Source organism: Protopterus annectens, chromosome 2.part0, assembly GCF_019279795.1.
Source record: "Protopterus annectens isolate FY-2018-M chromosome 2.part0, PAN1.0, whole genome shotgun sequence".
In the NCBI taxonomy this organism is placed as follows: Eukaryota; Metazoa; Chordata; order Ceratodontiformes; family Protopteridae; genus Protopterus; species Protopterus annectens.
The window spans coordinates 1,121,434,696-1,121,452,099 of NC_056728.1; the positions used below are offsets into that span (position 1 = coordinate 1,121,434,696).

At 39.5% G+C, this 17,404-nt stretch overlaps 1 protein-coding gene across 1 annotated transcript; it reads left to right on the plus strand.

Moving 5' to 3' along the window:
- The first annotated feature begins 1,001 nt into the window (after positions 1-1,001).
- Positions 1,002-15,743, plus strand: RPL34 (ribosomal protein L34). Its single transcript, XM_044061315.1, has 5 exons — positions 1,002-1,026; positions 1,507-1,581; positions 1,669-1,768; positions 14,951-15,054; positions 15,611-15,743. Exons 2-5 carry the CDS (start codon positions 1,517-1,519, stop codon positions 15,693-15,695), a joined length of 354 nt encoding a protein of 117 aa, XP_043917250.1. The 5' UTR covers positions 1,002-1,026; positions 1,507-1,516; the 3' UTR covers positions 15,696-15,743.
- The last annotated feature ends 1,661 nt before the right edge of the window (positions 15,744-17,404 follow it).

A 17,404-nucleotide genomic window follows, 5' to 3' on the forward strand; every position in this document is an offset into this window, starting at 1 on the left:
TGGAGGGATAGATTCCTGTCCCAGAGACTTCCTATAATCTGAAACATCTTACCCATCTATGTCAAGCAAAGTTCCTCATTACCACTCTTCAAGAAAAATCTTGATGAGTGGATGGGAAAAACATCCGGGATCACTTCTGTGGCTCTGATCGACAGGGGCACAGGAAATTAACTTTCTTGGGTGGTGTAAGCCAGGGAACCTTGTTGGCTAGGCTTACTTAGGCCCTTGGGACGATAGCTTAGTACCTACCTATGAACCTCCTTTAAAGGCGGATACTGCTAAGATGGAAAAGAAGAAGCGGCTCCGTTGCTTTGTTAACACCCATGAGTCTATGAACATATTTACCACAATGTATAACGTTTATTTCTGCTGCGAATACATTGGATTGTACTGTATTTTACGTGTCCTACTGAAAAGCTTTGTTGGGCCTCGATTTCTACCTCTAAGCACAAGAAATTTGGTCAAAGTAAAACATAATGGGGGATACAAAGGCCTAAATTCGTGGGACAGATGTTAAATACTGCTGTTAGAAACTTAGAAAGTTGCTAGAGTGTCAGGTTTTGTGTTGAGACACTTTCTGAAGGATTCGAAATTTGGAAGTCATTAGTGTGTCATTATTTAGTGAGTGAATCCTCATTTTTACGAGGAACATACCAAAATATGACACAATAGTCTGGATATTGCAAGAAATTTTGAACAGTTGTAAGGTGCTTTTCGGGCTGACAATCAGATCTGCCAAACAAGACGTCCCGAACTGCATGAAAGCTTGGTGTGGATCTTTCAAAATATTACCGCACCAAAAAAATATAAAGATTTGGTCTTACAGTTACACGAATGCCCTTCGCCGAATTTCTTGGCATAAAGCATAAACACTAGACTACAATCCCATAATTACAGTCAAATCCCCCCAAACAAGTTCAACCAATCCAAAAAGCTGTACAACACAAGAGACTTTTGCTTCCGGTGAACGGGTTGATTTCGTGAACTTTAACCTTACAACGTTCTTTCCGGTTACGTCGATTTTAGGTATGGAAATGTTCATATATTGAAGGATTAAACTGTTTAGTAATCTAAGTTCATCGTCTGCTTTCTAGTCATAATATCTTTTCGAAAATGTAATGTTGGAGTAATTAGTATGTAAGGTTGCTGTTTTCATATGTTTAGACAAAAATAAACAATGTTGTACATATTATGCTTGTGATGGTTCTTTTGAGTATTCAACAATCGCAGGCTTAACGGCATTTTGATATATAGATGCAGCATGAACAATTGGACGTTTATTTACTTGTATTTTCTTGCGTGAACACCCCCCCCCCCCCCTCCGAAGGGGGCATTTTGAATTGTCGGAAACACAGCACCCGATTTTCCTCCCTACTTAGTTTGGCGGGGATATTCTGTTTGAGTTGCTTATTATAAAAGCGAAACGTGCTTAATTTGCTGTATTGCTTACTGTATCTCCAGTTTTTGTGCTGTTTGCGCCCTTATTGCATTATTTTCTGTTTGCAGGCCATCCACAATGGTTCGACGTCTGACATACCGTCGTAGATTGTCCTATAATACAGCTTCTAATAAGACCAGGCTGTAAGTTTTGCATTTGATTTTGCTTTTGATCTTTCCGTTTCACCCCCGTTTGGTTTGTGCCATATCAATCTGTTTCTTTTTGTCTAGGTCCCGAACGCCTGGTAATAGAGTTGTTTACCTCTACACCAAAAAAGTTGGCAAGGCACCCAAATCTGCATGTGGGATATGTCCCGGAAGACTGCGGGGTGTAAGTATACTATGCTTCCTTACCGATAATTGTGTATTTTTGGCTTAATCGCGCAGTTTTGGACTTACTTTCCTTGGGATTTACTTTCTGCAGTTCGCTGAGCAGGTGGTTTAGCCAGGGTCATTCTTGAGCGAGATGTCCCATGTAATAGAGAACAGTGACTAGAAAGCTGTGCTTAGACCTGTTGATGGTATTTGTGCCGCCTTTGACTTAGAAGGTGTGGTACGAAAAGTTTGTACTTTAGTCTTTTCATTAAGGTAATGTGAAATTATTGCTGGATGGAAGCTTAAGAACCCTTTTTATCGAGGCTTATTAATGTTTGCGTAGCAATGACAGCTTTGAGGACGTATTTTAATCGCCCTACATTGCATGTCATTCATAATAGCCAGTGACATCATGCATACAGTTACACTTTAACTGCTGACACTTGCAAGCTGCTGTAGCACACACACAAAAGTGCAATACTTCCAAAGGATTTAAAGCAACTCGCTGAATACGTGCAAAAAGCAAATAAATATTAATGTAATAGACTGTGTTCCTTAAACAGGATGCACGGGGCACTTTCCATGTGTTGTATACACATTTTAGGTTCGTGGGTAAGTACTAGGCGGTCTGTTTGCAAACTATTATTTGTTTAGCCAGTGACAGGGTAGTGAACATTTGTTGAGGTGAACTTCTTAACCAATATGCTAACACCCTCCCCCCTCCCCAATAGTTGGTGTGGGAATAGAACACGCCTCTTTCTAATCTTTCAGCACCAAAGATGAATGTGCACCTTGTTAAAACTGAGAGATTTTACTGTGCTGTTTTGCTTCAAACACATCAATAACTATAATTTTGAATTTGTTGTGTGAGCAAAAGTTAAATCATCTGGTGTAGTCAACTGACACTAACCTCCTGCTTTACTGATGAGGGATTGAGAGGGGTAGCAGCTCCTTTTCATGCTGTGTGTTGATCCGTTTGAATAACTTACTTTTGGCAAGAATGAAATGTTGCTTAATTTATGTCAGTCAAACTGAACATGGGTTTTTATTTATGGAGAACAATCTCAGAGTTGCAAAAACGTTAATGTGAGATATTGTCTGTTAGGTTGATTGTTTCTGTGAGGTTAGTAAATGCTGTGTGTTTGTAATTATTTTATGCTCTATTAAAATTTCTATTTTTGAAATTGGATGTTCGTACTTGTCATATAAGACGTGTTTGCGTAATTGTCTTTGTGAAGGAGACCGCCAAGTTGTTTTAAATTACTATGCCCCAAAGAGGTGTAATCATCCAAGTTCCCTTAACTCTAAAACAATAAATTGTACTGAGAAAGGTACATTTTGCTCCTGTCTTTATAAACCCTGCCTTTTTATATTACATTTTGAAGATGAATATGAAAAGAGAATTGTTGCAGGCTAGTGTCTGCCTTTGCTGATCACTTTGCATAAGCATAAAGCAGTAGGTCAGTGATAGCAAAAGGGATTAAATAGTTGTACTTGGAAAGTAAGATGCTCTGGAGGTATTGCAAAAGTATAGCTCTTCTGGTATGCCCTAAACAGAGAAGAATTTTCTTAAAGTTGGACCTTTTATTTGCTGTTTGACTTGCAGTGTTTGTTGACGTTGCCTGCAGAGACTTAAGGTAAAGTGGCACAACACAGTGCAGTGCAGAGTTGTTATAATGCACATTCAAACTAGCATGTTAGTATATTTTTGAGAATGTTGGCATTTGTTGCTTTTTAATGGGTATGCTGCTTTTCTTTGGGGGGGGGTCCCCATAGCACCTTTCGGAGTAGGGGAAGTTCCCTGATACCCTGGCCAGATTTCCTCTAGTAGTAAAAATACAACCTTGGGCTTACCCTGAAAAAAGGCTGCTAGCCTAGTGAGACTAACCTGGTCAACAAAAAAATAGTAGTAATAAATATTAAAAGGTGTTTAGTTTTCTATAACAGTCAAACGTGACTAAGCTTTCATTTTTATGGGGTGTGAATGCTAGTGACACCCAGTTGCTGTCAGTAACTAGTACCCTTTAAATACAGTAACACTAAAACTATCTGTAATCCTTACTCCAAACCACATTATCTTTAACCCTAAAACAACTTTTTCCAAATGATAATGTTAGCCTGGATTTATTTTATTTATAATGTGTGCCTTCCATTTTACCTGAAAAGTGCCATACTTTTGCATCCTTGGCATAATTCTTGCTACTTGAACATATCCACTAATCATAAAGTTATGTACTGCTCAGTCGCTGACAGTGGAACTTCAGCTGAAAATGTATGCTTGCTTTTTTATTTAGTAATGGTCTCAAACATAGTTGAATGGGTTGATACTTTAGTTGTCTTTAAACCTTGTTAGGTTCATGCTTTCATTTTGTGTATTGTTTTGGATAGTTTTCCATGCTGTTAAGGTATCCGTGTGCATTATTCCATGAGTGTTAACAGGTTTCATGTGTACACAGCTTTGCAAGTAGCTACATAAGTGTTTCGGAGATTGGCTCCTTAGTTTTATGAATTTAAACCTCCTGACTTTTGTGTATGTGTGTGCAAAATTATAAAACTGATTGACATGGTCTTCGGTTGCATTCACTATTTGAATGTTTAGTTACCTCAAGGGCATCTGAATTGTGTGCATGTACTGTGGCTGTTTTATAGTTGGTACATAATTGGAGGCTTAAAGAACTTGGCAGAATGTATCCATTCACGACCATCACTCATTTAGTACTGTGTGGTATGCTTAAAGTGTCTTGGTCGTGTTTTTAAGTGCACCGTGGCATCTAATGAATACGTACCGCAATACATTTGGATCGATCCCCTATTTTATTTGTTGAGTGTTTTAATACAAAAGTTTTATAAGCTTTTAATTGCAGGCCCAAATAAATTGTGTATCCCTTTGTGATATCACTGTAGGGATACCATGAATTATGAATGTAGATTTCAATGAATGCATCCCTTTGCAGGTGTGGCGTCCATTCGTCTTTGGGCGCACTTCATGATTTTAAGAAAATTTAAATTTATTGTTGACAGGGGCGGCAGAAATTGTGGGTAGGGTAGTGATCAGAAGACAGTAGAATAACTAGCACCAAGTGAGTTGGCCGTGGACCCTTCATTGTATACTTATTAAATGACATTGTTGGTAGCAGGGAGTATAAATCCATTTTCTAGATAAGACCATATTTGTAGTGGAATATATCTAGATAAGATAGTGGCATTAGTTTGAGGCATGGTAGATCAGATGCACTCCAAACAAGTGCAGGGTTCTCCTATGGAGGGGCAAAGCAGAAACAGACTATACGTGATGGTATTGGGAGAAGGAAACCAGAAAAGGACTTTTAATGTTAGCCGTTGACATGAACTATCTTCAGCTGTGTGAAAGGGCAGAAAACAAGTGGGTAGAATTTGAGAGGTTGCATCAACTGCCAGGCTCTATAAATGATTCTCCCTTCCTGAGTTGAGGGGCCACCAACCAGTTGTGGAGGCCTTGTAGGAATAAGGACCTTAGTCTAGTTGATGGGAATTCAAAATATGAGAGGGTGCTTGCTGTTGGAAGCATGTTTAGGTGACTGGGGAAGAGACATACAAGGAAAAATTGACAGTTTGAAACTACTCTGAAAAGTAAGAGGAAAAGGCCAAAGGCTGAACATAATTTTGAATGCGCAGGGCTGTTACTGGGATTTCAGGAATGAGTCTGAGGATGAAAGCCAGGGTGAGGCGAGAATAGTTTCCAGCTAAAAGGAACTTGTGGGGGGAAGAATGTTGGGCAGGTCTACCAGCAGCTCATCTGAGGCTTTGTGAGATGTGTGAGTAAGAGGGCAAGAAGGATTGAAGTGGGGTAAAGAATGTTTATTGGATGTTAGACTTAATACGCACTTAATGTTAAGGGTATAATGTGTCTGACACTGCCTTTACAGTCTCCCCATCCCAGATTGCTTTATTGTACTTGCATAGTCAGGTATGCAATTTCCATATAGTTGTGTAACTTTAGCTTGTTTACTAGTGTGTTTGGGTATAGCCATACGTGTTTAAACACTGTACCCATTTTTAGACCAAGTATTCTGGTGAGGGTCATAAAGGAAGGTTTTGTCTACCCTAGTACCAAATATGTAGTTACAGAAGAAAATATTGCAGTGTTCCACCCCTGCCACAAAAAACTCATATGAAATAATGCATACATATGCTGTAAAAAGTGTGTAGTACTTTAAGAGTTTGGGTCCAGATGGTATGTGGCCCTTTAATTTTTCCCCACTTTTCTTGTAGACTTAGATCTGGGTAGTGCTTCTCATTGGAAACTGGGGTTGCAGCAATGCATGCCATGTTCATATAGATGAACAGTTGCAAGAGAAGTGGTCTCCGTGTGTATGATGCAGCTTCCACCTCCCTTACTTGTTCCTTCCTGTCCTTGCTCAAACCTACTGACTTAAGGTTACTTCCATTTTGGCTACAATTTTAATAATTTTTGTAACATTGCTTTCTGTGTGTCTGTATGGCTTCCAGAACTGTGCACATTACTCCAGGTATAGTGTTATTGATGGAACTGTGGCTGCTACATCTAGAATCCAATTCTGTGATGCTCCAGAACCTTGATAGTACCCGTTCGTGTTGTCAACCTTGATCCTCGGTGCAACTGTTGCTCTTAAACCCCCCCCCCCTTTCTTGATTAGGATTACCTTACCTAGACTGTTTTGTGTGTTCCCTTGTGGAAGTCAGTCTTCAGCAGTGTTTCTCAGTTGCTGCATTTCTGCTTGCAGAGTGAGTTTTCTCTGGAAACCTATCCATATTTGACTGCTTTGTGTAACTTGATGTTGCTGTCCGTACCGTGTTTCACAAGTTTTGCAGGCTTCAGATCAGGGTTCAGCATTTGCACCCTTCCCCTGTACTGTTGGAGACTTGAGAAGGGTGGTCACTGCTGCCGACCTCCTGCTCCATGTCTGCACATTGTCTGTCTGTTTTTACAGCTGAGTTGAAACACCATTGCTTCTTTCCTTCTTTTTGGATGAAAGGGGGTTCTAGTAGTGAGTTTTAGCCAGAGACACTGTGTCCCTGGACTGTTTTTCTTGATTGTACACACAGTTCCCCCTGTGTTGCACTTTGTTGGCTTTGGATTGCAGAACGTGTTTTAATTTGGGTGGGGTTGCTCCCTTGTCCTATAGAACCATTAAGCCTCCCTCTCTTGCAGCCCTGTCTGACCCATACAGTTTCTGTTTGACCATCGCTCCTCCTTATTTTGAATCTTCAACAAAGAGTAGCAGTGAATTGACCCAGTTAGTGCTTTCGCATTGCCTAATCGTCAAGTACATCAAACAGTGTAGTCACCCATACTTGCTCATCCACAACTAATTCAGAAGCAGTTCAGCATGGTTTTACTGTCTGCATCTGCAAACTTTGAAAACTTTTCTTTCTCCTGTTGAAGACCCACCTGCAGAATATATAAAAATAGTTCCTGATGTTGTTGAATACCTCTACGTGTGAGGCTGCACAAGTTCCTGTTTACATTTATGTCCACTTGCTTTCTTTTCTAATTCTATGAGAATGTTCAATTAATACAGATCCTGACTAAACTTAATACTTTTTGATTTCTGAGCACTTGGCATTACATGTAATGTAATCTCTACTTCAGTGCTCTGAATGTCTTGTGTAAAATGTACTGAAACTGTTTTTGCTCTGTTAGTTCTTACTGAAGCTTGTGACATAGTAAACCATCACTGCAGCTTACCACACACACTGATTACAGCAGTGAGGTTTCTGTTTTCGCAGCTGTCTAACCAGCTTATCCCCTATACAGATCATCCTCAAGACATTCTTTTGAGTATCTTGATGTGGCTTTCCATTGTAAACCGTGCTCTCGTCTGCTTGCAACAGGTGTAAAAATTGTCATCATCTCCAAAGTAGCTTTTTTTTTTTTTTTTTCCAAATTCGTACATTAGTTCGAATGCTCTGGCCTACACCCGATAAGGCAGTGTATTCCCTCTGTCTAAAACACACACTGCACGATAATCTGTGATATTTGCAGCAACATTGAAGAGGGCAGGTCCACTGAACTTGTTTAAATTATTGACTGAGCTTTAAAAATTGTCCTTCATATCCAGTTTGTGGTTCTCGAATCAACTGGAAAATGGCAACTTTTGTGAAACCGTTCTTGACAGACTCCACTGATTATGTTATTACTGCTAGATTTTCTACTCTTTAGGCTCTCTAGGTGCCTCTACCATCTTCGAAGTTGATATTAGCCTTCAAGCTTTAACTTTCCTATAACAGTTACCCAGGTTCACAACTAGTCGCTATCTTGAGACTCATTCCTGCCTGTAGGCTTGAATTTGAACACCTGTTAGAAATCACCAAGTCTTCCACCACAGATCTCCCAAAGCATGATTCTAACATACCAGACTAAAAGGTACCCCCCCCATACACACAATTCCCTGATCCATAAATCTCCTAAGGCAGACAGTAACTCCACTTTCCTTCCGTGTTTCGGTGCTTTAGTTTCATTTTATGTATACCCAATTGATTCCCAAGCTGCATACTTTGACATGTTCAGGAAAGTTCTCTCCGATAGTTGGACTTGTGTACACTGACGTGGTAGCGTGTCATCTTTGCTAGTCAATATTCATGCTATTTTAATCATTCATTATATTGCTTTATTCATTATATTGCTTTAGTTGTGTAGTTAATTGTATATTTCTTGTGTTGTGTAGACACTTGGCCAAACTGTCAAATTTAGTTTGACCAAAGTAGTGCTGTATGGTATACTGCACACAAATCCATGTTAATTCACATTGGTTACATGCCATGTTTATAAAATAGCAGTTGAGATAGCAGCATCCGTGATTGTATTAGCTGGTAATGTGCTGAATGTCCTGTTTTGTGAAGAAAGTATGTATAGTTAAAAACAATTTTGTCACTTGTGTTGGCTGAGTTATGCTCTGTTTTGGAACGTTTTTAGGTGTTGTAACTTAATTTTTTCTTTACTTGCTGATGTTATGCTGAATATCCATTTGAAACTTTACTCCCTTGGCCTTAGCCTTACAGGTTATTGTCAGCTGTAAACAACAAAATGAGAGGGAGGGGTTTGTTAAAGAGAAGTCCAAAGATTGGGGTGGAATCTAATCATTGATTCAATTTCAGCCCTTCAGCCTTTTATGTGTTGCTGTCACATCCAACACCCATGTTTAATACTAGAGTGTGTGTTGGGTGTGTCTGTTGAAATCATTTACTTAAATAAGTGGTAGTTATGCTCACCTTGCTGTCTTTACACTTCCTTGCTTTTTTTTCCACCAGTCATCACCGCAATACGGTTCTGGGTTCAGTTCCTGTTTTCATCTGACGTCGATGGGGTGTGGTATACTGCTGTTGACAAACTAGTTGGTGGCATAGAGATTCCATTACTCTTTAGGGCTTCTTTTTTTTAAGCATTTGCAGTGGACGTTATTACATTATAGTACAGTTTCTGAAGGAGCAGTATACAGAAGATGCATTATTGACTGACTGTAATGTTCGGCGATTACCTGAATGTAGGTTTTATTAGTGACTGGGTAAAAATGAGGCAAAATCAGAACATTCTGGAAAGTAATTGGAGCCATATCTTCTTCACTGCTCAAGCATTTGGGACAAAGCTTAAAATAATGGGGAGATCTTGGGGCACAGTCTCCATTGATGAGCAGAGGGTAGTATGGTTTTAGATTCTGAGTTAACTTCTGAACCCAGAACTAAAAATATGTTGAATGACAGGAGGTTGAGTAATTTTTTTATTGAATTAGAACTAGGTTATGTAAAGACATGCTGCTGACCCATCAACCAGTGATAAAATTCAAGGTTTCTGCCAGTCTGAACATTTTTCTGTGTTCTTCCATGGTGATGCTGACAGGGTTGTAATTTTCTCTCTCCTCCTGTGTACTTTAGCAGCACTTATTTTAGTTGAAATGCTGTGAAATGTTTTGCCGGTCTGTGAACACTCGTGTCAACTCTCAGTATTCCAGCAGGAGACTTGAATGATCTTGTTTTATATTCTCCAAGATGCTTTCTTGTACATTCCTTATGCTTTTGTCCATCATTCACCACCTCTTTTGCAAGTATAAAATAAATTGTACAGTTTGTTGTGCAGCAGTTTTCACTGCCCTCCTTTCCCCCTATGTAATTGGGCAAGTATACATACTTTCTTCTTTTTGTTGGAAACGTTTTGGATCTTTTCCCACTAAGTCTAATTCTTGTATGAATTTAATTGGGGTGCGTCATAAAAAAAAATCTTTCTTGTCCTGTCATTTCTCGCCCCTTTATGTAGCTTTTCATTTAGTACTGATTATTTGGCTCTCTGTTGAAATGTTGGGACATGCAATACTGTGTCCTGAGATGCCACAAATGTAGGAAAAAAAGTGTGTGTAGAACATCACTCTTCTCCTTTTTAAACTCATTTGCAGAAAAGGCAAGCCCCCCCCTCCCCCAAAAAAAAAAACAAAAGCTTAAGTATGCCCATTTCAAGATCACCACACCTCTGGATAAAATGGAATATTCTGAGAAATTGCAGTGTCTAATTTGTTAGTGCAGATTTTCTGTTCAGTCTCTATTTTCAGGGACCTCTCGATTTGTGGATCTCTCCAATTCAAATAGTTATCCTGATTATCTGTCTTTACAAATGCTGAATTTCGTTTCCCAGTGTTCTGTATTCACAACTTTTTTTCCTATCACGCTTCCATATACTTCTAAGCAGAAAGCGATGCAGATAAACAAGGACCCAATCTAAAGAGTTGTAGCATCTCTCTGCTGTCCATCATTGTTTTTTCACACATGGTTTGGTGAGTACATAGTTCACTAAGAGAACTGAATTCAAAAATGCATTTGATAGACTAATGCATGTCTTAACAGTGGATGGTGCAAGTAAGCCGTCTGTTTAAATGCATGGTCTTATGGTGTGTCTTGCCACTTTTTCTTACTGTGCCTGTTCATGTTTGACCCCTCCCCCCCAAACAAAAATAAAAGTTGCAGAATTCGTGTTAGTGGTTCCCTATACCTCATTAACCCATTAGGTGTTCATATTATCTTTACTATAAATATTATTCCTATACTTTCCATTTGTTGAATGTTTCTGGCACCATACCATTGATTATTGAAAGGGGACCCTGCCACATTATAGGGCATTTAGGTGCTGCCTCTGTCCATTAGCTGCGCGTGGGCAGTCCTGGGTGTAAATTCATAGGCAGTGATTTACACTCCTTTTGAAAAGTGGCTGAGATGCCTGTTCTAGCATAGTGGTATTCTTGGGGATATATACCTGTCCCTCCAAACCATTCTTTTTGTTGCAGATAAGGTCTCTAGATTGGGTATTTCATATAGTTTGACTTCTGGGTGTGCATTAGATCATTTGTTCTGGGTCAGAATGTGCCTTGTATACCATGCACAGATCAACTGTTACTAGTCTGTAAAAGACTGAATATAGGATTAGTTATTTGGGGAAGGTATTTTCTTTGTGAGGAGCCTATGTGGACCTCTTGTTGCACGCATATGTCTGTACAAGTGCATATCAGACTGGACATTATACGCTGACATGCCTGACTGTGACATACATTGGGACAGTGACATCTCTGCACCAAGATTGTGTGTGTGTGTGTCCTCCTCGTATAAGTTGAGCAGTACAGACTGACTTCTTCAACAGTAGACGCATGTTGGTCGAATGCTAGGTCATTGTCTCTGTGTATGTTCCCAAATCTCAACTGTTGCATCTGTTCTTAGGAGTGTATTATTAGTGTGGTAGTTTTCCAAAGTGTTTTTGTGGCTGGTTTAAGGTTCGTAAGTTCGTCGTTAGGCAAGTAATTGATCCCTTTTTCTATTAAAATTGCTTCCCTTTTGTTATCTTTTTACCAATGTTTTCTCTTGTGACACCGCAGCCTTTAAAGGAGAACTGCACTCGGACTCAAATTTTTTTTTTTTCGTCATGGTTTGGGGTTGCCTACATTTTAACACCACTCTGGAACTATTTACAGGTTTTTCTAAATATTTTTATATGTGGTTTCTGAGTCTGACCGGGTCCACTGTGTAATCTCAAAATACTGAAATTCCGAATTTCAGTATTTCGAAATCACAAAGCTGAAAACCCAACCAGAACACACATTTCCATAACTGCGAAATTCAAAATCCCGAAGGTATGCTATACATACAGCATACACAACCCCCACACACACACACACACACACACACACACACACACTCTAATAAATGATACTACACTACAGATAAGCAGGGGGGCAATACCCCCTGCACCCCCCACACTTATATATTCTAACTTAACTCTGCAATCACACAAACAGACATGGAAAGGAAACTCTCACCCACACATTTTAAAAGTCCCTTACAACACATGCTTACACACACTAAAGCCCGTAACTGACACACTTACACCTACATACTTACCTGATCTTCCACCCATCCATTCACACACTGCACCAGCTGAAGCAGAAATTCAACATCTCCGTGCTTCGGGGTTTTGAATTTCAGGCTTCTGCTGGGTTTGTAACTTTGGGTTTTTGGCTATGTAATTTCAAAATGCTGAAATTTGGGATTTCAGTATTTCGAGATTACTTAGTGGACCCGTCTGACTACATGGGGTCTAGCATCAGAAGTAATTCTGTCTGCCTCTAGGTATCCTAGAGTGCAGTGCTTGTCTGTAAAAAGAAAAAAAAAATACATCTCACAGACCTCTTTCTTCCTAAAGCTCCTGTCACTGCATTGATTTTGCATGCATACTAGCGTTGTTGCCTCGCAGCAAGAGGTTCTCCCGTTCGATTCTCGGCTGGAGTGTGGGGAGTGCCTTCTTTGTGGAGTCTGCATGGAGTCTGCATGTCCTCCCCGCAGTTGGATGGGCGTTCGAAAGACGTGCGGAAATGGGCGTGCCTTCGTTGAAGGTTGAACGTCGAGCTGGCACTTCGGCGTTCGTGAAAATTTACTGCCAATCATTAGCGGACTGGAGTTCTGCTGTGGCGACCCCTAACCGGGAAAAGCCGAAAGACAACAACAACACTGCTGTCTTTCAGTCAGTTTTAAATATTTCACGCCATTTAATGACTACTTAAAACACAAATGGTTCAAATGCCACAAAACAGACTTTCAGATTGCTTTTTGGAATTGTACTACTCTGACTCATCTCCCTTCTCACCTAACTTCCCTAGCTGTCAAAATGCTAAGGGTAATTTGAGCTGCTACCTGCTGTGATTGACAGCTAACAGTAGGAGACTTGACTCGTGTACTGTTTACTTGTTCTGGCCTTCCCTTTCTGTATGGGTAGGGGAAGGACCAGGGAGCTGTGACATTGCAACATGTGTGGGTTTTTAGGATGGTCATGATGATGTCAGTTTGGGGGGGGGGGGCTTGGCAAGAAAACTACCTGTATTCAGTGGCCTTGATGACATCAATGAATTGGAGGTTTAAAAGTTTTTTGAAAGTGAAACCACCACTGTACAGTAAGGTACTGTTCTAGTGGAGAGACATTCAATTTAAAGTATTTTAAATGCTGTATTGTTTTTTCATAGCAGTGACAATAAATAGGAAGAAAAGGACAGAGAACTTGAGCATTTAATAGAATCCCATTGTTGTCCTTTAACACTGTGTGCTGTTCGTTATTTATTTTCATTCATCGTGTCTCTTGCCTGTTCACACTGATCCAGGACATTACTGATTGTTAATAGGCAAAGGAGAGAGGTGGGTAATTCTAGTGTGTGCAGCTTGGTATGGTGTTACACTTTAAGTGAAATCTGGCTGTGTTTTGGTGTGTGTTTGGAGGTCACCTATTGGCTTTTTGCTTATATGTACTATAGCTGTAGTATTGGATTTGATTGTGACCTTTTAGTGCATTCTGGGAAAGGATGATTTAAGGGTTTTCCTCTTTTTTTTTGAGATGATTGTTGCTAATTCCTAATCCCATTACAATTCTCTTGGTTTCATAGGTGCATAGTAGGCTAGCTGTCCTTTTTAAGCCTGGCCAGTTTCCCTTTTGTGCACAAACTAATCTATCCCATTTGTTTAGAAATTGGCCCTACCCATCCATGGTTGATTGATTGTGTATTACCACATTGAGAATAACTGGGATGATACTGTGACAATAGGAGATACTGCCAGGCCATGCCAGGAGAAGTAGGGCAGTTGATGTGTGCCAGCACAGTTGGCTGGGAGTTTGTAAATTGTATCACATCTGTGAATCACACTGATTTGTACAGATGCTGGTGTTGAAAATGTGTCAACAGTATGCCCTGCTGGAATGAAAAGAAATGTACATGTATTATTCTGACTGAATTAAATGTACATGTTTTAATAGAGGATACTGGAACAGCAGAGGTTAACTAGCTAGCTTACTTTAAGAAAAGTAAGGGAAATGCAATGCAATGAGCTGTCAACCATTAAAACGTCAACCCACAGTGTTGAGTAGGACTAGAGACTGTGGGTCTGGAAGAAGCCTTTGTTCATTAACTCGGTAAAAAAGAGGGAAAGCCCTAGGCACTGCCAAGAGCATTAAGATGTGTATTGTAGCCTTCTATGCTAAATTCCTGTGTCTGCTTCAAAGGGGGGGATAAAGTGAGAGCCTAGAATCAGGTGACTAGATGAGGTCATTCTGCAAGCCATCTTGTGTATTGTTAATTTTATTTTGATAAGTGTCCGACCAGAACAGAGTCTATTTTCAGCAGCGGCCCGGTGATAAATGCTCCAGATGCATTTCTCTGAAATGTGGGAGGAAACCCACACAAAACGCGGGGAGGACATACAGACTCTGCACTGAAGGCACCACGGCCAGGAATTGAACTGGAAAACCTCTTGCTGTGAGGCAACAACATTAACCACTGTGCCACTCAAGTTTAAAATACTTTGAGAAATAACAAATGGGTGCTTTATTACTAAATGGTACATATCCATTAAAATGGAACATTAGGAACTGCAGATAGCCGCCCATATAGTAAGCTACTGGTACTAGCCTACAGTGAGCTTTTACTGTAAAATCAGGCTAGTATTTACACTAGATGTGCAAGCGTTTCTGCTTTTTACTGAAGTTGAGGTACAGTATATGTTGTATGTTTGGTTGTTGCACAAAATGGGTAGTTATCACTTGAGAAATATTTCATTTAACTACAGGAAAAGTGTCACCATATGAATTACTGGGTATTAACTGACATCTGTTTTTGAGGCATGAATAAAAATCAGTATTGGTAGCTTGTTTTCTTTGTTTCTTTAGGTACGTGCTGTCAGACCAAAAGTTCTTATGAGGATTTCTAAGACAAAGAAGCATGTAAGCAGAGCCTATGGTGGTTCCATGTGTGCCAAGTGTGTTCGTGATAGGTAAGGAAGTTTCCAACATTTGTGTGTGAATGTCGGTAACTCTAGAATAAAGATGAAAGTGGTATGTTTCGAAAGTATAAAGTTTCTAGACCACTGTAGCCTAATCTTGAGTTTTTAGGTAGAATGTTTAGCGGTAGCTAACAGTGAGGTGCTTTTAGGCCATTGCAGTTGTTTCGTATGAACATGTGCCTCCAGCAGATCACCCGTAAGTATTTTGTTTTTGCGTCATGTGATTGGGTGACACCCCATTCATGATTTACTAATTGTGATTTTGTGCTCAAGTTTTTCAGGTGCATTACATGGGTAGTAGAAAATTAAATAACTGAATTTTTTTTTTAAGTAGTATGCATGCTGATCCTAACACAGCACCGAGCATAGCCATATTTTATGGGTGCTTACTCTAATTCATTTGCAAAGACATTTTTCAGTTTTAATTTGATTTGGATGTTACACAGACTAATGGATATTTTCATATTGTTGCAGATATTTGGTAATAGCTTAAAAATTATAGATTTACTAATGAACTTTTCTGTCTCTTGTCCTCCCTACCCCACAGAATCAAGCGTGCATTTCTTATTGAAGAACAGAAGATTGTAGTAAAAGTTTTGAAAGCACAGGCACAAAGCCAGAAATCCAAATAAAATAACTATTCTTTGTTCAGTTATCAGAATAAATATGGTTTAAAAATGTCTGGTACGTTTCTTGTTACAGCTGCAGTTACCAACTGCTGACACCTCTAGGTGACAAATATTGCTTGTTCATATTTGCATTAATAATTCCAAAACCATCCTGTGTAGAACGTAGCATAAGATTTCATCTTAAAGCATACATGGTACCAAACACAATTTTGTTGATATTTGGCTTGTATATAGTGCAGCTAAAGAGAGAGTTGAATATTAGTTTAGTGTTTATTTGTATTGTAATTTAGTATCTCAGCATTCCAGTAACGCAGACAGAACTGCATAGCTTGAAAGCTCACACCTGTATGAAGAAAATCCTGTCGGCAGTTTGCATCTTGCTTGAGTGGTTACTGCGTTGTCATACGCAGTTTATACAACATTATTTTTTTGTTTTTATTTTGGCTTAAAGTCCAATTTAAAGCATCAAACTGACACTACTGTGAAGATAAATTTACCCTGAATGGTTTGCCATTTACAATTTGTTAGTAACACTCTGGTTCCCAAGATAAGAATATTTGTTTGAACTGTAAGTGGTAACATCATGTTTTTAAAGGGTTAAGCCACACCCACTTGGAGTTGAATGTACACAAGAGCTGTATTGGAGGGAATGAGTTAAAGGCAATAAACTGCACTGTACTTTAGTATGCATGTAGAAAATTCAGTGTGCATAGAAAAATGTTTTCTAGTTTACACATGAAAGGAAAACGTGCACATCCTTCAGAAATAAAGAATATGAGCCATGTCTGTTCACCATACACATCAGTGGTGCTACATGCAAGAGGTGGAAGAAAAAGCATAGTCCATTGTAGTGTAAGTTACTGACACTGAGATCATGAGCTCATTTGTAGGCCAGGTAAGTTTTTATTTTCATGGCTGGAGGCAAGTGCTGAAAGTTACAAGTGTGGTACAGTAGAAGAGTTGCAAGATGGCAGTTATAGAACTTAATCCCATATGTTAAGCTTTACACTTTGGAAGGGTTGCAGCATTGTTAGTTTTGATTTACTGTATTGACCTTTGGCTTTAATGGTTTTGTGGAGTCTGATAGCACTGGATATAATTTGTTCTTTAAAAAAAAAGGACTTTAGGTAAAATCTGAATTAACGTATCTCCTCAGAAGGAGAGGAGTCAAAGAAGGGTTAATAGTCCTAAAAGATTGTGGTTCAAGAACAAGTGGTTACCATGCACAAGGCCTTATGCATATATATAGCCATTAACTTCTATCCCATTTGTCCATACTTTAAGACAGTGGGTCATATAATACCATCTGTAATAATTGATTTGAGACCTCCATGTCAGACACTGCTTTCCAGGAATTTGCAAACTTTTCTAATTGCAACATTTACACACACAGACATGTACTGGGTTTTCCTGTTACAACCCTTCTCATTGAAGGGATTCCATATGTGTATAGTAGAATAGATGGCCTGGTGCAGGTTTGCTGATGAGTATGTGGCTGCTTGGCATAGAATTATATAGCAGGCCATATTTCACATCAGTATCACTCCCCCTTTAAAAAAAGACCCTCTCCTCTAGAGATTTCCTCTCCTTTGAGCTGTGAAAGGGAATGAGGAAACCACATTTCAGTGAATGTTTGTTTTGAGAAAATGCTGGATTTAATGAGGGAGCACTTCAAGTGGTGTCATGGTCCCCAGCCCCCCAAGAGGCTTGAC